Genomic DNA, 22,449 nt, shown 5'->3' on the forward strand with positions numbered 1-22,449 from the left:
GGGTTGGACGCCAAACTGGATTTCAACGCGTTTTCGAAAATCTGATAAATTTCCCGTACTGGAAGATAAATAATATAATTTCTTCGAAAATGCTATTTGATCTTGATTAAAACTATGAAAAGTCAACAAAGTCAACTTATCAATGCTAATTGAATTAGGAATGAAAAGAAACTTCTAGAAGATTCTAGAAGAATAAAACCATTCCTAATTGCATTAGGAATGATAAATCATATTAGGCCCTGCCCTAGATCATTGGGCCGTACATAAAGCTCAAACCGGGCCCAGTTTAGTAAATTGGCCATAACTTCCTCAATATTCATCGGAATTGGGCCTATAATATATATCGTTGGAAAGGTCTTTGCAAGCCCTATCCAACTAAACCACTATTGGACACATATCATGGACTAACCAAACTGGATTGACTGTTTTCTTAAAATAAAGTTTTCCAAAACAGGGAGAAAAGAAAAGAAATTAAACTTTCCGCTACACTAGACCTTTCCACACTTCGTTTCATTCGATTCGACGTGAAAGGTACTCATCACCGGGTTTGGTTTTGGGGAGACACAAATGTGTGTCTACAATAGGGAAGAAACCTTATGCAAAACAGAATTTACAGACACCATAGTTTCAGCTAAAAACACAATATCAACACCATTAGAGCGGACTAAGGACGCGATGTAAGGAACTTTAGGGGAGTCCGCCTGACCCAAACCCCTACAGTTCCAAGCCACAATCTTCATCTATCCCCTGGTGGCCTTGAACAGGCGGCCACCGAGCCCTCAGAAGAAGATACAAAACAAGACATTTGGGTTGAAGAAGAAATACCAATCCCTTTACGTTTCTTAAAAGGGAGACAGGATAAACAACTAGTAACAACAACTCCAATCGTTTTCTCTCATAATAGAGCATTAAATTATCAGAACTCGAATTTGAACTCATCTTGGAACAACCCACACAAGAAACTCCCTTTCGTTTCTTATTTGGCACCCAACGGAAAAACAACTAGAATCTTGGCTTTCCTGTACTTGTAACTCCAAAATAGGGGGTACTGTAGGAACATGCACTCTAGCAAGACTTTTAGCTGGGCAACAAAATCTTACCCTCTTATGCACGTTCTCTGGACTTGCTCCCCGCAAAGTAGAAGACATATGCGGTACCCTAGCCTGCGAACCCTTATCAGTTAACTGCTCCTCAACCACCTGAGTATCTCTAATCGTAAAATCCATCAAAGGAGGGGAGTATGGTGGGGTACAGTCCATGGGAACCACATCCTCATTGTCACAAACCAGCTCCGACACTAAGTCGGGACCATCAGAACCAACCGGAGAAGAAAGACAACTTGCCTCGGCCAAAAAGTTTGCAAAAGACCTTGAGTTAGGGGACAAGAATGGAGGAACACACATAAAGGGTCTTTGTATTGATTGGTTGTGCTGGGGTTTATTAGATAAACCTTGAAGATTCACCCTTGTTGTTCTGAATCTTTCTATTCTTTTCAATCCAATGTTTGAATTTGAGAGATTATGGGCAAAATGATCAACAAACATACACAATCCACTATCAGCCACAAAAGAAGTAGACATATAAGGAGTCTTAAAACAAGCATTCTTCTTATGGCCAACTCTATTGCACTTAGAGCACAAAATAAACAGATTCTCATATCTAATATTAATCCACTTAAACTGAGAATTTCCAACATCCAAGTAGAAACCTGGAACTAACGAATCAAACACATGTATTTGAAGTTTTACTCTAATCGGACATTTAATGGAACCTGAAGGTGTGTCATCTGTACACAGAATGTTCCCGGCCAAAGAAAGCATTGGTTTAACAGCATTAATGTCACATAAATTTAGAGGTACCTCATCAAGATGCACCCATATAGCAGCCTCATCAAAACAGATTTCTCTGTCACAAACAAGCATTCTTCTTATGTTCAACTATTTAGGAATAAGTCAAATGTCAACTAGATTATTGATAAAAAAAATTTCCCTTATCAATTTTTAGTAACATTTTCCTTATTAGTGATCTTGTTATACACGAAATGCTTTTTAAGGAACAAACAAGGGCAAATGTGCAACGCACATCGACACATTACCCCCAGGCCCCCACTAGGCCACTAGTCCACTACTATAATATAATTAGTCCATGTTCATATAACCTTGTATTAAGATATTAATTTCTCAAATCTAACCATTGAAAATTCGTCCTTCATCTAAATTAATAATGTAGTAGAAATGTCATATAAAACAAAGTAAATCATTGAATTTCTCAAAGTCTAAATTAAAGCTCTCATCAAATCATAGATCATCAAAACATCTAAGAAGCAAGAAAAACAGAAGAGCAAGAAGAAAGAATGAATATTTTGGGCGCATTGAAGATCACCGTGAAGAAAGGCATTGATCTCAAAGTTTGTGACGCTTTTAGTAGCGACCCTTATGTTGTTATTACTTCTGGTTCACAGGTAACATTGCATCTAACTAGTACTTGCTAACTACATCTTAAGTCAAATATTTCTTTAGTTTACACTAGCATTACATATACTTTTATCTAATCTTGAGTTTATGTAATTTGGGATTAATATAGATCTTATTATATAATAGGATATTTTGTGAAAAACTACCTTTTTAAACTTTGAATTTTGCGAAAAACTACCCTAAAAACAAAATGTTGTAATTAACTACCTTATAAAGTATAAAATGTTGTAATTAACTACCTTATAAAATATAAAACGTTGTAATTGACTACCTCCCACTAGAATAACACATTTGATTTTTATTTTTCGGTGTTGAACATGTCATGTGAGGGTCACATGATCCTTTAATGACTTAATTCCACCCTTTCTCCCAAATTTTCCCGCTTTATACCAACTCTTTTCCTTAACAATACGATTAATCATAATTTATATTGTTTATTTGCAACCCCTTTGATAATTATATGGGCTGAATTGGTGTAAAGCGAGAAAATTTAAGGAAAATAGTCATTAAAGGGTCACGCGACCCTCGCGTGACATGGTCAACGTTGGGAAATAAAAGTCAATTGTGTCATCCTGGTAGAAGGTAGTCAATTACAACATTTTATATTTTATAAGGTAGTTAATTACAACATTTTATTTTTAGGGTAGTTTTTCGCAAAATCTAGAGTTTAAAAGGTAGTTTTTCACAAAAAAATCCTATATAATATAATATAGATTTTATTTAATTTCAATAGATCTAGATTCAAATTTGAGATTAAACTCCAACCAAGGAAAAACTTTCCTATCAATATCATGAGGGGTTTTTGATTAGTTCTACGCACTTTAATGAAGATGTCATTCGTATGTGTGGTGTTTTTACTTCTTTTAGTTGTGTCCATGTATGACGAGCGGGAAATACCGTTGTTCATCTAGTTGCTAGGTGGGATACGTGCTCTAGTGATGAATTTGTTTGTATGAACTCTTTCCCCCAAAGTTTACAATCTTTAACGGAGCTTGATTTGATTTAATATAGTATCTTTCCCGCGGCGGTCTTCAAAAAAAAAAAAAAATTCTACGCACTCTCAGATCATATAGATGTTTGACTCATAAGCATTACTCCATATTACTTGTTTTGTTTCAAAATTTTCATTTTTGTGTTTTTGAGATCTAAAAGTAGTTATAAAGTATATTTTGGGAATGGGTTCATTCGTCACATACCCAATTAAGTGTTTGTCTTCAAACAAATTACATTTAAATATGATCAAGACTTATTTTGGCACCTATGTTTTCTTAATTGATTGATACAGAAATTGAAGACTCGTGTGATAAAGAATAATTGCAACCCTGAATGGAATGATGTTTTAACTCTTTCAGTGACTGATCCAGATATGCCTATCACACTGGTGAGTTAATATTTATATTCTCGTTATTTTTTGGTAATTCTAAACAACTAGGATTTCTGTTTAATAATGAACGCAACTTATATTAGTTGAGATTTCACGCTAAACTCATGTTGAAAAAAAAAAAACTATCTTAGGGATTTGATCGTGAATATATAGATGAAGGTTTTTTTTTCTTTTTTAAGGACATATAGATGGTTTGAACAACTTATTAGACGAACTTAATATGACCAATTGACCACAGTATCAATTAGTGAAACTTAATCCAAATGAATTAAAACATCTTGGTTGTATCTTGTGCATGTTATAAACTTATAACTAGTGTCTAGCCTGGGCGTTGCACCAGGTTTTAATTATTCCTTGTGATTATATGTACTCTATTCGATATTCATAATGTTTTATTAATTTATTTTTTATTTGGACCTTGTGATAATCAATTATATACATTTATTTTCATGTTTATAGCATAGTTAATAATTGGTTTAGATGGTTAAATAAACATCCTTCTCATAATAGGTTGGGTGTTCAAATTCCCTTATTGAGTAGTGATTGTGTGGCATAATGAGAGATAAAGTACGTGACATGGCGTGGTCTACGCGGCATATAGACGTTCTTAGTAACGCCTTTTAATATACTTTGTACTAGTTTAGACTAGTGGTATCATATTTCATAAATGATTTGACTGATACATAGAAGACAATTCATAAATACTTTATCTTTTTGGAGAGTGATAATAACTTGTATATTTGCATTTTATTTTTTTTTTATTTTTTTTACAGAATGTGTTTGACAAGGATAGGTTCTCAAGACCGGATAAAATGGGTGATGCCAATGTCGACATTAAGTCATATATAGAGTGTATGCAAATGGGGATAAAAGACCTCCCAATCGGAACCGCGGTAAAAAAGATACAACCTGATGAAAGTAACTGCTTAGACGATGAAAGTAAGGTAGTTTGGACTGGCAAAGGCAAAATGGTTCAAGAAATGACTCTAAAGCTACAAAATGTTGAGAAAGGAAAAATACAAATCAAAATTGAATGGCTTGATCTTCCAGGTTGCAAAGGATTACCTAAGTTAAATTCTTGATGATATATTGTATGTGTGTATTTCTAGTGTGTTTTTGGTCTCAAATCTCCATGTTACATTACAAGCGTCAGAATTGTATACTCCGTATCATATTTGCTTCCACGAGGAATATAATTCCAATGCTCCTTTGTTTCTTGTTGCATTGTATGTCGCATAAGGTGAAAATTGTGCATTATTGTATCTGATTATTAATCAAATATGGAATCCAAAAGTTGAAAATAAATGGACCATTTAGTTCATATAAATATGAACAATTGTATTGATCAATTATATTATTATATCATGCACTTGACATCGTGTTCTTGAAGAACGATATATTACTTAAACAACAATAATAACACATGTTGCTAAAAGATTAGGAAAGAAATACCTTTTCTTACCCTTTTACAGTACGGGATAAGAAATAACTAAGTCATTGCCGCCATCGTTATAAGGACAAAGGGTCTGTTTACTTTATCTTAATATCAGTTCAGTTCAGTTCAATTCTTAATTTCCTTCTCTCATAAAATATTCATTTCAGTTCAACTCAGTTCAATAGCGTGAACAGGCCCTAAGCTAAGACTTTTATTAAAAACACAATAGATTACATTTTCAAAACCTTTCAAAAAAAAACATCAATAGCCAAAAATTGTAAGTAATATTCCACGAAAATCAAACCTACAACTTGGAACCTTTGTATGCAATTTCAAAAACAATTCAATATTTGAAAACCATTGCGTTAGTTGCATCAAGCAAATAAATAATATTCAAAGCAAATATCATTTTATAATAGAACTAAAATAAGATTCACTCTTCGCTTAAACCGTAACATGAACATGCTACATTACCTGTAAAGCTTTTATTAATACTAAATTATGTTAAATTATGGTTTAATCTAGATTTGATCCCGCAACATCTAACCAATAAAGGTTATACATTTACCATCTCAACCAACTTTTATTAGTGTTTTAAATTGCACACAATTAACATTGTATATTCCTTTCTTAGAAAATAAATACATATGAGGTAAAAAAACAGTAACATCCGAGGCAACGTCCACATCATACACTAGCTATACAAACAATTCACACACTAGTTTAATTTTAAACTAGTGCATAGACATGTGTGCTAAGTTTGATTGTGTCGATTATTCTAGGATAGAGGGAGTAATAACACTTACTCGTATTCAAAATTAATACGGTGTAGTAAAGACATCACATAGTACAACATATAAATAGTGTAAAGTCAAACGGTTGCAATCTTGCAAATATTTAGAGACGGGAGGTAAAACAGGGGATAATTTAGTAATTTAATTGTACTGTATTGGCGAAGATTAGTGAGTTTGGCGGGGGTAGGGTTTTAGGTTAGCAAAACTTCAAGTTTGTTAGGGTTTCCCAGTCTCTCTTTCTCTTCTCCCCCTTTTCATCCGTAAATGGTCTCTGTTTCGTGAAGAAGCAGCAGCAGCAGCCATGGGAGGTTCTCGAGCTCAAGTTAACAAAGCTCACAAAACTCGTTTTGCTTCCAAATCTTCTCGCAATATTCACAAAACTTCTCTTAAAGGTTTCATTTTTCTTTCAATTTTTCCTCTTATTTACCTTCAATTTGCCTCAATTATTCGTTCCTTTTTAAGGTTTTAATTTTTGATTATTGTTATGTATTTATTTAGATAAGCATCAAAATGCAAAATCGGACCGTTTTGGCAAAGGCGCTCGCGCTGCTCGAATTCAGCGTAATAATATGGTACTTTTTTTTTGTTCAATTTTGATTATATGACTGTTTAATTTTTATTGAATTAGTGCAATTGATAGTTGGTTGATTATTTTTGTTAGATACGCGATCAAAAGCGGGCTGCTGCATTGAATGAAAAGAGGGCATTGAGTGGATCAGCTAGTCCACCTCGTGTTATTGTGAGTTTGTTAATTTTGTTTTGGTTTTTGTAAATGATGCAATTAAATAATTAAGCTTGAAATTTGTTGAATTTTATTTTCTATGAATTTGGAATGCTTTAATGCTGTAGCTTATTGAAAATTTGATTGAATTTTAGGTTCTGTTTGGTCTGTCTGCTCATGTTGACTTGAATTCGGTCGAAAGGGATTTGTTGGGATTACTATCAACAAAATGCAGTAATGAGGCATTCCCTACGGTTGTCTCTTCTGAGTACAAGATGAGAGCCACGGTAAGGTCTATGTTGGGTTACTTACTCCCGAATTGGCTGTTTATGTTGATTGATTGGGGTGGATCATGTTTTTCCTATAATGCGAAATCAAATGTGTGCCTGATATCAAGAAAGTTGTACATTTGAGTTTAATTTATCAATCTTTATGTAGATGATGACTATAATTTGAATTCCCTAGACACTATTGCTTTGCTTCACTGCTTATTTCTTTCTTAATGAATCAAGTTGTGATTACGTGACACTACCTTACAGATTACTATTTCATTCAATGAAATGAAATGAAATATGGAACAAATGGTGCATGGTTCCAGTTTTATATTCTGCGTGAAGTATGTCCTTACAATTAGATTGTATCTTGGTTGGGATTTTGAGCATGCTTTATGCTACTGATCTTAGACACCAAGCGTTTGAATCATTTGAATGTTCTTTATATTAGCGTGATATTGTAAGAAATGCACTAATATAGTTGAGGCTTTTATTGTGAATAAGTAGTGCCTCCATTCATCTTTATCTCCCCAGACGAGTTGGTGGTGAGATATGCTGTGTTGTCCTGGGTTTAGGGGGTTTTTGGGTGAATTATTGGAGTTGTTCGAGAAAATAGAAAAATTAGTCTGTCTCAAGTACAGAATTAGGGAAAATTAATGAAATCAATTAAATGCAAGAAACAATTCTCATTTGATGTAAGGGCTTATTTTGAGAATTCAGTGATATTATGTACCTGGGAAAAGAATGTTAAAAATTGTCCTGGTTTAGGGTTTTTGAGTGAATCATTGTCACTACTTTTTGTAAATAAGAAATCATTGTAATATGCAACCCTTTGTTTTTGTTTTTATTACAAGGGGTTGAGGGAGGAGGTGGTTCGGTTAAATTTGTTTTTGAACCTGCTAGCTATAGAAAGAACTGTGAGATAAAGAACCCCTGCACAATAATGTCTTCTGGGATAAAAGTTTAATGCTAGTCATAATTTTCACTCCATCATAAGTGCTTTTGTTGGATACTGGAAGCTTCATTATGGTCTCCGCATTTCTGGGCCATGAACTTGCGCAAAATACTTTAAAGTGGCCAAGTGTGACACTTGCTTGGGGTTGAGTGACATAGGGTTAAAGTATTTGTGGATTAATCTGAATTCAGAGCTCAGGCACCAGAGGTCTGAGTAGGGGGATGTTTAGCTTAAAGATATCGATAGGCCAAGGTTACAAACAATGAATTTAAGAAATCATCATCAAATGTCACTGCTGTATTGAATGGGACTTTTTTCATAGAGGATCGTGTTCTTAGTCTCCATTCTCTTTTTTTTTTTCTAGCCTGTTCAGAATGTGTTTGAAATACAATAGTATTTTTTTTTTTTTAATTTTTTTTTTCTTTCTTTCTTTCTTGTGATTGCTGCATTTTCTGCCACATGTTACAAAGCATATTTAATAGTGATTGTTGGGTGTAGGTGCTGAAAGCTCCTCACGGGGATCTGTCCTCATGCATGGATATGGCCAAGGTACTCATTTGCTCTTTCTTTTTTTTCTTTTCTTTTGAATTCTGCTACATTAATTCAAAATGCTATGTAAATGTTTGTAGCTGTCACTAATTATATGTGGACATATTTGCTTAGGTTGCTGATTTGGTGGCTTTTGTCACATCAGCGAGCTCTCCATGTGAAGGCGGTTCATCTGATTACATCGATTCATTTGGAGCGCAGTGTCTTTCTGTTTTCAAAGCCATAGGCTTACCAAGCACTGTCGTATTGATACGTGTAAGCAGACAAATTTTTGGTATACTTTTAGTTAAAAGAAAGAAATTGTTTCTGTTTGGTAATAAAAATTTCTTGCTTCAGGATCTACCTAGTGACTTGAAAGGAAGAAATGAATCTAAGAAATTATGTAATTCCAGTCTTGCTTCTGAATTTCCTGAGCAATGTAAATTTTATCCGGCAGATACTAAAGATGATCTCCACAAGGTAATGTCTGCAAGTTCTGTATTACAGTTGTGATTTGCTGCTTTTATAGTTTAGTGATATATGTTTAAAAATAGCTAGGGCAATAGGGATGGGCTTTTGACTTGTATAAAATTTTTCTTCTTCCAGTGAACTGTTTTTACAATACTTAAGCTGTATTTCATTGTTGTTGGTGCAGTTCTTGTACATTCTGAAGGATCAAAGGTTGAAACCTCCTCACTGGAGAAATCAGCGAGCTTATGTTGCTTCTCAAAAGGTTAATTTCGGACTTTGTAACTTTTAATTACCTTGCTATATGAAAGCATCCAGCCAAAAGGGATAAAGTAGATACATCTTGAATTGTGATGCATTTTCATCAGTATGTTTTTGTAATTGCTACTAGTGTATTATCCAAGGGCAAGGTGCGTCTTTTTATTTTGTATCTTTTAGCAGAAGCTAGTGCATTAATAATGTGAGGATGTAAGTCAAAACGTCTATAATAAACTAATCTTTGGAGGGGCATTATGGGTAGTCTAGTCTCTTTAGGTTAAGTCTTTAGTTTTATTATAAATAGAGATGGGGAATAAAAGGGAAAGGAGGCAGAATTTTGTATTAGGGAAACCTATAGAGTTATGGCCTCAAGCCATTGTTAGAGATGATGCAGAGGTAACCATGGCCGTAGACCGTACCGCTCTGTTGCCAAGTGTAATAGACTGAATTTTACAGACCAAACTCACAGAAAAGATTGATTCCTTGATCAACCAAATAATCTGATTTTTTTGTTTGTTGCAGATGTTTCATTTAATAGTTATAATAAGAAGCGCTCTTTGCTTCATGATATTGTTTTGCACTTTTAGTTAAATTAATCATAACCTTTATATTGATTTTCTTTCAAATTTCTGCAGCTTGAGATGCTTGATCATGATTCTGTTTCTGGAAAGTGTACCCTCTGCGTCACCGGTTATATCCGTGCTCGTAATCTCTCTGTAAATCAGCTGGTAGTTTGCAGTTTTCTCTCCATGATTCTTTTTAAAACTTATGTTTCACAGTTCAAAGCCTAATGCTTTAGTCTAATTTTTCTGGTGAACTAGGTCCATGTCTCTGGAGCAGGTGATTATCAACTAAGCAAAATTGATATCCTCAGGGACCCTTATGCTCTAAATCCCAGGAAAGAACACGACACAATGGATGCTGATGATGTGCCTGATCTGCAGGTTGGTAACATTGTCATGTAATTATTAGTTTCTCCTTTACATAAAAACGAAAAAAAAAAAAAAAAGACTACTCTTTTTATTGGCATGCTAAAGTAATAGATTAGAGATGAGTTTTGGAGAATGATCTCATAGTATTAAAAAAAATGCTAAAGTAAAAGCCTCTTACGTATTCTTTAGTGAGTTTTGGAGAATGATCTCATATAACATGCTATTATGTAAGTAGTAATCTTGATTTGGAAGGTGATTTACCATCCTTAAGGAAATTCTGATCCTACATTATTTCATTTTTCCTTTATTGTAATTTTTCTGCCATACTCGTGCTTCAAAATGCCTTTGCATCTTTATACCTAAAGGAGAAGGTAAAACCTTTTAGCCTCGTATAACCAAAGGAATAAGATTGATAAAATAATGTATGTATTGTTTTATCAATTTTTTCAGTTTCTCCTCCCTGTACTAGGTTCTCTCCATTTGTTAATACTTTTTCCAGATGGTATTTCACATGAGCCTTAAATTTGCTCTTTTTGCTACAGTACTTGTTTCATACCCTCACTATGATTTCAATTTTTTCATTGTAGGTGATCAGCTCGTTAGTGCCTGATAGTTCAAAGCAAGAACCATTACATGTCGAAAATGTTCCAGATCCTCTTGCCGGAGAACAGGTTGGTGGATAACCTCTGGTGCTTTCCTTTCCCTCTGATATTCAGAGTCAGCAATTTAGTCTTTATATTGCTCCTTAGTCCATCCCCTTCCCCCTCTCAATCTATTTGATTGTTATCTTGATATCTCAGCTATTGATTGTGAGCTAATAATTGTGTTGCTGAGTATATTTTCATATTTTCATGTGTATTTGTGCAAATATGGTTTGAAATATTTCAGCTCTGTAAATGAAATGTTGTTTGACTAACGTTCAGCTTTGCTCTTTTTTATTTGATATCTTCGTTCAGTTCAGCTAGCAAATCTTGTAGGCTCGCTATTGACATTGCTTATTGCTCACGACTTCAGAATGATCCTTGTTGGCATGATAAACTGTAGGAACTGCATAATACAATATAAGTTCATATAGCTTATTATTGTCAATACATACCAACAGGTTTTATTTATGACTTGAATCCATTCCATGAAGCCATTAGAGTCTTTGATTGTCAGTCTCATAGAAGATGCTTTAGTAATGTTTTTATTGATACATCCCTTTCCGACAGCACGTAATACTCGAATTTATTTTGATCCAATACTTTTTCAATCTGTTACCTAGTGATCCATTTTTGTTTCAATTTGGGGTAGTATCAGTTTTAGAAATGCATCAGGGATGGAAGTATAATTTTGTTGTGATCTGAATTGATTTTATTGTCCATTTTCATAATCTTACATCTTCTTTTAGACATGGCCAACTGAAGCAGAAATGGCTGAGGCGGAGGAAAATCTGAAGCATAAGAAGAAGAGGAAACTTCCACCTGGTACTTCGGAATATCAGGTTTGTCTCAGCCTTTTGTCATTCATCTTTTTCTCTTCTCTGCTTGAATCTCTAGAGAAGAGCTCATGTGGTTTTGAACTTCTCTATAAATTCAAGTCTTGGTTGTTTTGGTTTGATACCTTATATTTGGTGCTTAATAATTCACAAATATCTGATTTCTTCAGGCTGCTTGGATTGTGGATGAGAGTGATGAGGATGATGTTGAAAGTAATGACGAGTCAGAGGGTGGCATGGTCTTGGATGGGGTAGAAATTGGTGTTGCTTCTAATGACCTTGATGAAGATCAAGGTTCCCTTGATCTCGGAGAATCAGATGGAGAGACAGAGACTGATTCAATGATGGTGGTAAGTTTAGCTGTGAGCTATCTGTATTCATCTATATTTTTTTTTTAGAAAAACAGCAAGGGGATGTCTTACAAAGTCGAGGTATGTCAAACATCATTTGGAGGGTATTCAGTCTTCTACTTGACCAGGGTTGTACAAAAGCCTGTTGAAAGGGACTTGAAACATCGAGGGAAAGCAATACCCTCAATAAGTGTTGGCATCAATATTGAGTCATGCTCACTGAAGATTTATGTGCTTTTATTTGTTCTTTGTTGTGGCTTGTGGGCAGCTGGGCACTTATGTATGTGTAGGTGCTGAATAGCTTTGCCTGTATGCATCACTTGTGTTACTGGAAGTTGTGAATGTGTTATTATCGTAATGGGTGAACAATAAGATAGTTCCTCAAATAAAAGTTCTATTTTTATTTAGTGGCTGCTCTGTGTTCTAACTAATACCTAGTTACATTTGTCAAGCTCTTAATTTCCATGTGTTATCCTCATTAAAATGTGGTTACCCCTAAACCTTAATATCCCCTTCAATAAAATAAAATTTGATTTTTTGATGTAGTTTAAAATTGGAAAGCAGTGCAGTATGGAATGAAACAAGGTTGGATAGAAGTTGCTGCATTCCATGCTTAGCTCGTATTTGGTGTAACACCCTAAATAAATAAATGTCCGTTAACTAATTACAATTACGCAAATGACAGCAGAAGGCAGAAACCTATTTCTGCAGAAATCTATTTCCTTAATGTATTTATGGTTATTGTTATCAGATGGTTACCATTTCTTCTGCCTCTTTACTTTATATTTGTCTTTATAGATCTTTTATGCCTGTTTCATCGCATTTATAATAACTAATGCCATATTCATTATAGGATGGGGATATGACTAGGGAGCAGATAGAAGATGATATCAAGAGATTAAAAGATGCTCATGCAGAAGATGAGGGTAATTCCTTTTGTTCCAGATGGTTTTTTAATTGCTCTGTAGTCATCGATTATTTTATACATTTTAATTTAGCAAATTCTAAGTTTTAGACATTGTGGCACTATGCTTTAATAGGTGTAAACATGTAATCGAACATACTCATGCAGCATTTTTTATTTCTGGAATGCTAAGTTTCTTATGGTGATTCTACTAATAGATGAGATTGTTGGCAAACTAGCCCATCACTTGTTTAATCTCTTGGTGTTCGACCATACTATCCTCTATCTTAAATACATCAATACTATTGCTCATTATTCAAAGCTTTTCTATCGAGGGGATCTCAATATTAAATTCACTTATTTAGAGTAATTAAGGCATGTTTAGAAACTTGTTGATTCTTTTCAACAGTGTGCACTCTCTCTCTCTTTCTTCATCACCATCTTTTCCACGCATTCCTCTCTTGACCTCTTTTCATCACCATCTTTTCCACGCATTCCTCTCTTGACCTCCATCCCCTAATTATCATCCCAACACTCTATAAGCCCCCTCAAGGACTCAGTAATTCAGTTTTGAGGGGTATTAGGGTAATTTCGTTGTTCCTTAGTAATTGATGGTTGTGGTAAAGTGTTTGGTTACAAATCAGTTTATCTTTTAAAGCTAATGGTTATCTACTTCAAATTTTTCCATTTCCTTTGTGAAGCTGTAACTCTTAACTTAAAAGGGAGCTGTTTGGTGGGAGGGATTTAAGAAAAGGAAAGAGTTTTCCTTGGTGGGTGTTTGGCTGCCCTATTGTTTTCATTTCCTTTTCCTCTTTTTTCTTTTTGGATCTCCCAGGCATTCCTTTACATTAAATTACAGCTACAATCCAGGATTTGAGAATGCCTTTCTTTCCTCTAACTCTTCTTTACGCCTTCGCCTCGTGACTTTGTTCTTTCATCTCTGACAACTAAATCTTATTACCACCTTACTGAAGAGTAAATGTAGACCTCACTTTGAGTCAATTGCTATCAATATTTGTTATATTTAACTTTTGTGAACTGCAAATATTCTTTGATGGCTTCTGTAATACTTCACCGCTTCTATTGGAACCAATTGTTTTGCTTATTAGTGGTGCATCTTTGACTTCAGAATACCCAGATGAAGTTGATACTCCAATTGATGTGCCTGCTAGAAAGCGTTTTGCCAAGTATAGAGGCCTGAAGTCCTTTAGAACATCATCATGGGATCCAAAGGTGATCTTTTTGTGCCGCTTGACATGACTTTTACTGTTATTACTTTTGATGATCATTACAATCTAAATTCTCTCTCTCTGTTTTTCTGAGTAGGAATCCCTACCTCAAGAATATTCAAGAATATTTGCTTTTGATAATTTCGCAAGAACTCGAAAACATGTGCTTGCCAAAGCCTTGGAACGGGACAATGAAAGCAAGGATGAGACTGTGTCTCCTGGTACATATGCAAGGCTCTATATAAAAGAAGTACCACAAACTGTTGCTTCATATTTATGCCTGCGTGCAAAAATGATGCCCATCATATCATGTGGGCTCTTGCAACATGAGTCCAAGATGTCTGTTCTTCACTTCAGGTATCTACTATCTAGTTCTGTTAGCTCTTCTGTTTTTATCATATCTGATTATTTCTGCCTACTTCATAATCACATAATTTACTGTCTTGATAGCATTAAAAAGCACGATAGTTATCATGAACCAATCAAAGGGAAAGAGGAATTGATATTTCATGTTGGTTTCCGACAGTTTGTTGCAAGGTAATTTTTTCTGGAAAAAATCCCAGTTGTTGAAGCTAATATATTTTATTTTATGGATAATTTATTATGATACTAAAAGCCTTGACTTGTCTTATGAAGGCCAGTATTTTCCTCCGATAACTTCAATTCAGACAAGCACAAGATGGAGAAGTTTCTTCATGCCGGACGCTTTTCTGTAGCTTCGATATATGCTCCAATTTCATTTCCGCCTCTTTGTTTGGTAGCCATGAAGAAATCAGGAGTCATGGGCTCACCTGTTTTGGCTGCTGTTGGCTCTTTGATTAGCGTTGATCCAGATAGAATAATATTGAAGAAGATTATTCTAACTGGGTAAGTATATCTTCACTTTCCTATCAGATGTATAGATCTTTATGATGCTTGTAAAGTTGATATGACTATTTCTTTGCTTTGTTAAGTCAAGTATCTGGGTAATTCTATTGTGAGCCTCCTTGCAAAGATATGTTCAGTTGTTTACCATTTCCAAAGAAGCAAATTATATTTTCAACTAGGTGCTCCTGAAGTTTGTAATTGCTCATTCTTGTTTGTTAAAGTTACTGTTGCATTTTTAAGAACACCTAGTTTGAACTGTTGAGCTAAGATCAAAGGACTTGGTTTAGAAAGCTGCCTTTTTTGTTATAGATTGATAATGTGAAGACAATTAGACCTGATCTTAACTGGCCTTGCCTGGAAACTGTCTAGGTTGGGCTGAAGTTGGGTCCCATTCTTGCTCTGTTTTGTATTTTGGTTAATGCCATGCCCATGATCACCTCTACTAGTAGCCCAGGTGCCTGAATTTAATCTGTATCATATCTCTTGTTGCTCTGATCTATTGTCTACTTTTTGTAGCATTGGGGGGTTGTAAAATTTTTCTTTATTACGTAACGTAGGGTGCACTTGTTTTTATTTATTTATTAATGTATGGGCTCACTTAGTATGTGATGTCGTAATATTTTAATTTAACCAGTCATTGAGATGTGATCATACAGTATATATTTTTGAAGGATCTATTATTAATTCTTTTTTGAGATTTCTGTTTAGTTTGTCATTATTTTTATCTCAATACCTTTAAATGGTTCTTTTTTATGTTGATATCACTAGATTAATTGTTTTTTAGTAGCAAACTTGTTTTCTTCTCCCAATCCCGTCTTTTGGTTGTAACGTGCAAAACCTTAATTTGATGCAGTTATCCCCAAAGAGTTTCTAAAGTCAAAGCAACAGTTAGATATATGTTCCACAGTCCCGAAGATGTAAAATGGTTCAAGGTACAGTACTTTGTCTTTTAATTCTCCATCCCAACTGCCCCTTTCCAGTTTGTAGTGTCTTTTTTGTGAGGGAGATATCAATTGATTAATTTAGCTAAGTTTAATGGCTTTTCTGGTTGAGCTAATTTGAGTGTTTATATACTGCAGCCTGTAGAATTATGGACTAAATGCGGACGTCGTGGACGTATAAAGGAGACTGTCGGTACACATGGTAAATTTCGTCTTCTCAATGTCCCAATTTATCGAGTTGTAGTTTCCTCTTTTTTACACACACACACGACTGGGGTTGAGAGGAGATTTTTCAAAGGAACCTGTTGCAGCTTTCCTTTATTTAATTTTATTGTTGTATGCCTGCATCTTCTCGAGTACCAAGCTACTAGGTCAATATGTTTCTAAAATTCCTTGCTGTCAAGCACTGATGATTTTGAAGTGTGGCTATATTTTCTATTACATGTAAATTACCTAAACCCAAAGCAGTTTTTGTGAATTTGACCATTTTTTTTTAAATGATATTCAGAAAAATTGTATCCATTATACATATAAGTATATTCTTCAACTATTATTTTCTTTTTGCGTGGGAGATCAGGATCATTGATATGTTTTCTGTTTGGTTGCAGGGGCAATGAAATGCCTTTTCAATGGAGTCCTTCAACAGAATGACACTGTGTGCATGAGCTTGTTCAAGCGTGCATACCCCAAGTGGCCAGAACAAAGGTTTCCGTTGTCAAATCTTTGAAATGATGGTAACTAGGGGTTGAAATTTGATAATGGCAGATTCTCAATGCAGCACAGGACATAACTGTCCGCTGTGATCGGGAATGAAGCACTGGTTCAGAAATTGTTCTTCAAAATTCATTTTTTCTTGTATTTGCTTGTATGGCGTAGATTAGCTTAGTTATTCTTAATATTATACAAGTACATCTGAACCCACTGGTTTGAGGGCATAGAATTTTGTTAAATTAGTGAAAGTAGGTGTTTTGATAGGCTTTTACACCGTGAGTTTATCAGAAAGGTAAACGAAAGAAATTTTGATATTGTGGATTCACATTGTAAAATTCTTACTGGTGCCATATAGTATTAACTAATGCTTCATTATTCAACGTCCCTTTCATTTCCTGCACAATTTCTGATGCTTGTATGGATTCACATTAGAAGAAGGCTTCAAGGGGTTATTGCATCATGAATGTGCTAGCCTATTTGTACCTTATTTTAAATTTGTCAGTTGGCCACTTTTGCCTAAATTTGTTTGTTTAAGTAAACATGACTAGATTATAGTATGTATTTAAGTATTTGTAAAACATCTCTTTATAGTTGATCCTATGAAAATATACTACTGAAAAAGAAACAATGGTAAAACATGTTTTTTAATTTTGGTGGTTTAATTAAGCTTAGTTAAACTTTTTTCTTGAAAGTTTGGTGTTCTAATCAAGCTTAGTTCTAAAACGATATTTTTTTGTTCAGCTCATTGACATATTCATATACAATGTTACAAATTAGATTCATTTAAAGTCCAAATTAAAACTGGTAAACTGAATTAATGAGAGTATAGTCTACTAAACTTTTATTTTTTTTGGACAATAAATGGTGGTTTTCAACATGTAAAAGGCTCTGTTTGTTCTAACGGAAAACAACTTATTGGGAAAATGATTTTCCATGGACAATAATTTTCAAGGGAAAACAAAAGAAGGGAGAAGATGGATGAGATGGGAGGTAAGGGACGTAAGGAGAAGGGAGGAAAATGTGGCATACATTCCTTTTAGAAGGAAAACCGAAAACATCTATCACTTTTGGGAGGACTATTTTCTATCTATGGAAAATTGATTTCCATCCCTTTACAAACCAAACAATGGAAATTGAGAAAATCATTTTCCAATAAAATATTTTCTGTTAAAACAAAAGGAGCCTTAATGTTTAATTCTGATTTAATATCTATTTTGCTAAATTCTAACAAGAGTAATTTGTAATTTCACTCATTTCAAAAAAAGGAAAAAAAACAAAAAATTCTAACAAGAGTAAATAGGTTTCAATAAGTAATATTGTTTGTATTTTGTTATAAACTTGGTAATTAAATATTGTGTACAAATGCTAAATTAAATGATTGTAATACTATATGTGTGTATAAATGCAGTAAACATTAAACAAGCACCAGTGGTCTAGTGGTAGAATAGTACCCTGCCACGGTACAGACCCGGGTTCGATTCCCGGCTGGTGCATCAAACATGTAAGCAGTGATGACAACTGCGCACAATGTGGCACAAGGGTTTGTCACCATCTTCAGATCTTTCTGAAGAAAGAAAGTGTGCATCTGAGCTTGCCCTTTTATTTTTAAGAATTCATTGCTCACATTCTTTTGCTTAAATTTTACCATAATATTTTTGCCATTCGTATTTTCATACACTTCATTTTGTTGCTTGCATTCAAAGAGGCTTTCATAAGTGATTGTGACCTTAAGCTCAAGCCAATACTGTGCAGTGCTACATCCAAATGTGACGTGAGGCTAAGAGTGCCGCCTTTGTGGGCTATCAATGACATCTTTTGGTGTGCAGACTGTCAGGGGTGCTAATACACATTAGCAATCGTAAATTGAGCAGTTAACAAATGACAAATATAGATGGAAGCAGTACAGTAAGGTGCTACTAATTAGAGTAATGACAGTGGCAAACCCACTATAATGCAATTCTCTTGTCAACTATACTAAATGGTGGCAGCTATAACAGAGTAGTTACATATCTTTGTAATATAATCATCATTATACCAAGTATTATTTTGAGCACTAACAGCTATATACCTGTAAATTTCAGCTTCAACCATTCAATTCTCATACCTGTAGGACTAACACAGCATTATTAGCTTATAGTGTTTGCACCCTATCACAGTTGTATTCCCTTTGCTTACAAAATAGATTCCTGTATTTCCATTCTAGTGTTTATACAAATTACATTTATGTCATATAAAAGTAAAATTACATCTGCTCAACAGCGTAAGTCATGTAATATGGACCTCTTAATTAACTCTATATCTCACACTCACTCCATATTCTATGTTATATGGGTCCTTTGACACACTTACTATCTTATAATCAATTTTTTTTTTTAGATTTTATATTTCCACTATATTCCTTAATATTGGGAAATTCAAATGCTCTCTTTACAATTCAATTCACTTTGTGGACATACTGCATCTACAAAAACAGCTAGCAAACATCAATCAAGTGCAAGTGGTTTAGTGGTAGAATAGTATCCCATCACCGTATAAGACCCGGGTTCGATCCCCAGTTATAAAAAAGAGAAAAAACAAACATGCAAGCAGTGATGAAAACTGCATACAATGTGGCACAAAGGTTCGCCACTGTCTTCAGATCTACCTGAAGAAGCTATGTGTGCATCTGAGCTTGCATATCAACACTATCTTTTGAGTATGCACTAGCTTTAAAACCACTAATATAGTTGCATTGTTGTTTATGGTGGGTTGGCCACTGTCATACTCTCATAGTAGCGCCTTACTGTACGAGCCGGTCCCCATTGATATCGGATATCAACATATCCATGTTAATATCATGGCTTAATTGTAAATACTTGGAACTTTTGCTGACATGTGTGTGAATTGGAGTGGAATGCTGACTGGACTCCGTTCCTATAATTTTTTATTGCAATATTGTTACCGTTTTGAATTGACGGAAGTCTGCTCTATTAATGGAATTTGGGTTTAATTGGAATACATGAGAGAGAAAAACAATCTAGGTAATAGAGGGGAAAATTTCCACGATGTCGTCGTTGGTTAATTCGACCGTAATACAATATGCTAAACCATAACTTGTACTCCTGCGACTTGATTTCTGAACTGGACAACTCTGAGGAGAGAGAATTTGCACAGTTTTGTGTAATAATCAACCTCCAGTAACACAACAATGCCGATTATTAACCACTGAATTCAAGACCAAAAGCAAGCTACAAAACTAAACAAAGACAACAATAACACTAATAATTATATCCTAATTATATATGCCAAAATCTAACCACAATCGAATATTTCAAATAACTAATCAGCGAATATAACAACCAATTAAATTCAAAAATTAAATAAATCAAACTAATTAAAACGACTCACCTACTTACCCAGCAACTCTTTACGGATTCGATTCCACCAGTGAAAGTGAGAAAAAGGGTTAAGAGGATAGCAGTCGTTAACGTCGGTTCCATTACAAAATGGAAATACAAGAACGGGAATAACTAGCAAGACGACTTCTTTTTTAACTTTACATTTTTACCCCTAACTAATCCATGTCAAATGACATGAGTACCCTGATATTAACAACCCATGTTGATATCAGATATCAACTTGGAATTCCTCCTTTGTAATATAATCATTATATTATCTTATTATTTTTATCATTAGTAAGCTATATACCTGTAAAATCTTCTAATTTATTCTGAACTATATAAAGTTCAAGTAATTAGCTTGCTATAATATTTGCACCCTATCATAGTTATATTCCCTCTGTTTACAAATAATATTCATGTATTTCTTTGTTAGTAATTTATACAAAATACATGTCTGTTATACAAAAATAAAATTACATATGTTCAAGCCACTCCATAATCAATGTCATGTTGGTACTTTTAGCACACTAAGGGCCTGTTCTCATACGTTGAAATTCAACTCAGTTCAACTCAGCTCAGCTCCTAATTTCCTTCTCTTATAAAATACGGAGTATTTATTTCAGTTCAGCTGAGTTCAGTAAATGAGAACAGGCCCCTAATACACTATCTTTTAATCAATTTTTTTTTTTTTTATATTTCCAATATTTACCAAAAAAAGATGTACCAGCACTAAATCCCTTAATATTGGGAAATTTAAATGCTCTCTTTACAATAATCAATTCACTTTGTGGACTTACTAGATCTACAAAAACAGCTAGCAAACATCAATAAAGTGTAAGTAGTCTAGTGGTAGAATAGTATCCCACCACAATGAAGACCCGGGTTCGAACCCCAGGTCTTTGAAAAAACATGCAAAATTGCAAACAGTGATGAAAACTGCATACAAAGTCGCACTAAGGGTTGGCCACCATCTTCAGAACTACCTGAAGAAGCTATGTGTGCATCTGAGCTTGCTTATTTTTGTGTTTTTGCATAGCTCATTTTCCTTTCGCTTTCTGTACATCTCTTTCTAAAAACTTTCCCTTGCATTTCTGGCAAATCTATCAGCAAACACTTGTTTTTAATGCTAATGTATTCAAGAAGCACCAGTGGTCTAGTGGCAGAATGGTAACTTCCATGGCACAGACCCGGGTTCGATTCTCTGCTGGTGCACAGAAGCTTACAAGCTGTGATGAAAAATGCGCACAGTGTGGCCCTAAGGGTTCGCCACCATCTTCAGATTCTTCTGAAGAAAACTATGTGTGCATCTGAGCTTGCTTATTTGTTCTGTTTTGATTTTGTTGCATGCATTCAGCAAGGCTTTCAAAACAATCAAAAGTGTGTACTAAAGCTCGGGCCAATACGACGAAGTGCTGCATCCTGATGTTTATTTTAGTATTAATCAACTATCCTTAGGCAGTTTTTGGCTTCATCAATTCAATTATCATATCTGTAAAACGTCGTATTCTTTCATTGATTCAATAATGCACCAATCTTGATTCCAAGGTGGTGGAGCTAGTAGGAGTTAACATGGCAACAAAATTTTCATTCAATGTGTTCATTTTCATGTCTCCATTGTTTACACAAAAAATCTACCAACTCTCTTATTTACTAACATTTACTAGTCAAATAATTATTTTCAAAATATCAATTAACTTTGCATTTTGGACATACTGTGTCTACAAAAACAGTAAGCAAACATCATTCAAGCATCAGTGGTTTAGTGGTAGAATAGTACCTCACCACTTCAGAGACCCGGGTTCGATTCCCAGCAGTTAAATATGCAAGCTATGATGAAAACTGCGCACAATGTGGCCCAAAGGGTTCGCCACCATCTTCAGAACTACCAGAAGAACCAATGTGTGCATCTGAGCTTGCTTATTTTCCTATTTTTTTGCATAGCTCACTTTACTTTCTCTTGCTCATTTGTTGCTTAATTAGTTAATTACTTCCCTTAAAAAAATTCTTTAACAAATATATTATTTTCTATTAGACATACGTTGAATACAAAAATAACTAGAAAGTACTCAACAAGCACTAGTGGTCTAGTGGTAGAATAGTACTCTGCCACCGTACAGACCCGGGTTCGATTCCCGGCTGGTGCAAGCTTAGGCAAGCAGTGATGAAAATTGCATATTATGTGGCACTAGGGTTCGCCACTACCTTCCGATCTACTTGAAGAAGCAATGTATGCAGCTGAGCTTGGTTTTTTTTGTCACATACATTCAAAAAACACATAACGATCAAAATCTTCCAATTCAATTAACATTTTAAAATTACTCTCTCTGTATTTTTTTAAAGTGTTACACTTATTAAATCCAGTCGTATTT

The 22,449-nt window shown here is 34.5% G+C and overlaps 2 protein-coding genes and 2 non-coding genes across 4 annotated transcripts; all 4 read left to right on the plus strand.

The window, feature by feature from the left end:
- The first annotated feature begins 2,254 nt into the window (after nt 1–2,254).
- Nucleotides 2,255–5,185, plus strand: LOC110699038 (protein C2-DOMAIN ABA-RELATED 7-like). The gene is made up of 3 exons (XM_021876528.1): nt 2,255–2,461; nt 3,760–3,855; nt 4,632–5,185. The coding sequence occupies exons 1-3, from the start codon at nt 2,354–2,356 to the stop codon at nt 4,938–4,940; spliced, it is 513 nt and encodes a 170-aa protein (XP_021732220.1). The 5' UTR covers nt 2,255–2,353; the 3' UTR covers nt 4,941–5,185.
- A 1,071-nt stretch (nt 5,186–6,256) lies between these two features.
- LOC110699039 (pre-rRNA-processing protein TSR1 homolog) lies at nt 6,257–17,095 on the plus strand. The gene is made up of 21 exons (XM_021876529.1): nt 6,257–6,479; nt 6,586–6,659; nt 6,749–6,826; nt 6,964–7,095; nt 8,534–8,584; nt 8,699–8,839; nt 8,921–9,043; nt 9,219–9,296; nt 9,925–10,017; nt 10,111–10,233; nt 10,809–10,892; nt 11,612–11,704; nt 11,869–12,048; nt 12,902–12,974; nt 14,082–14,185; nt 14,279–14,538; nt 14,632–14,718; nt 14,818–15,048; nt 15,902–15,980; nt 16,128–16,191; nt 16,598–17,095. The coding sequence occupies exons 1-21, from the start codon at nt 6,389–6,391 to the stop codon at nt 16,714–16,716; spliced, it is 2,358 nt and encodes a 785-aa protein (XP_021732221.1). The 5' UTR covers nt 6,257–6,388; the 3' UTR covers nt 16,717–17,095.
- A 1,027-nt stretch (nt 17,096–18,122) lies between these two features.
- Nucleotides 18,123–18,193, plus strand: TRNAG-GCC. The gene has a single exon. It is a non-coding gene; the product is annotated as a tRNA-Gly (tRNA).
- A 3,960-nt stretch (nt 18,194–22,153) lies between these two features.
- TRNAG-GCC lies at nt 22,154–22,224 on the plus strand. Its single transcript has one exon. It is a non-coding gene; the product is annotated as a tRNA-Gly (tRNA).
- The last annotated feature ends 225 nt before the right edge of the window (nt 22,225–22,449 follow it).

Source organism: Chenopodium quinoa, unplaced genomic scaffold (genome assembly GCF_001683475.1).
Source record: "Chenopodium quinoa cultivar QQ74 unplaced genomic scaffold, ASM168347v1, whole genome shotgun sequence".
Lineage (NCBI taxonomy): Eukaryota > Viridiplantae > Streptophyta > Magnoliopsida > Caryophyllales > Amaranthaceae > Chenopodium > Chenopodium quinoa.

Bases quoted from the DNA above. Each gene is read 5' to 3' on its own strand.
- LOC110699038 (XM_021876528.1), top strand. From the start codon at position 2,354: ATGAATATTTTGGGCGCATTGAAGATCACCGTGAAGAAAGGCATTGAT. The intron at 2,462-3,759 runs GTAACATTGCAT...TGATTGATACAG, and splicing joins TTATTACTTCTGGTTCACAG to AAATTGAAGACTCGTGTGAT. The intron at 3,856-4,631 runs GTGAGTTAATAT...TTTTTTTTACAG, and splicing joins CAGATATGCCTATCACACTG to AATGTGTTTGACAAGGATAG.
- LOC110699039 (XM_021876529.1), top strand. From the start codon at position 6,389: ATGGGAGGTTCTCGAGCTCAAGTTAACAAAGCTCACAAAACTCGTTTT. The intron at 14,719-14,817 runs GTAATTTTTTCT...TGTCTTATGAAG, and splicing joins TTCCGACAGTTTGTTGCAAG to GCCAGTATTTTCCTCCGATA. The intron at 15,049-15,901 runs GTAAGTATATCT...AATTTGATGCAG, and splicing joins AAGAAGATTATTCTAACTGG to TTATCCCCAAAGAGTTTCTA.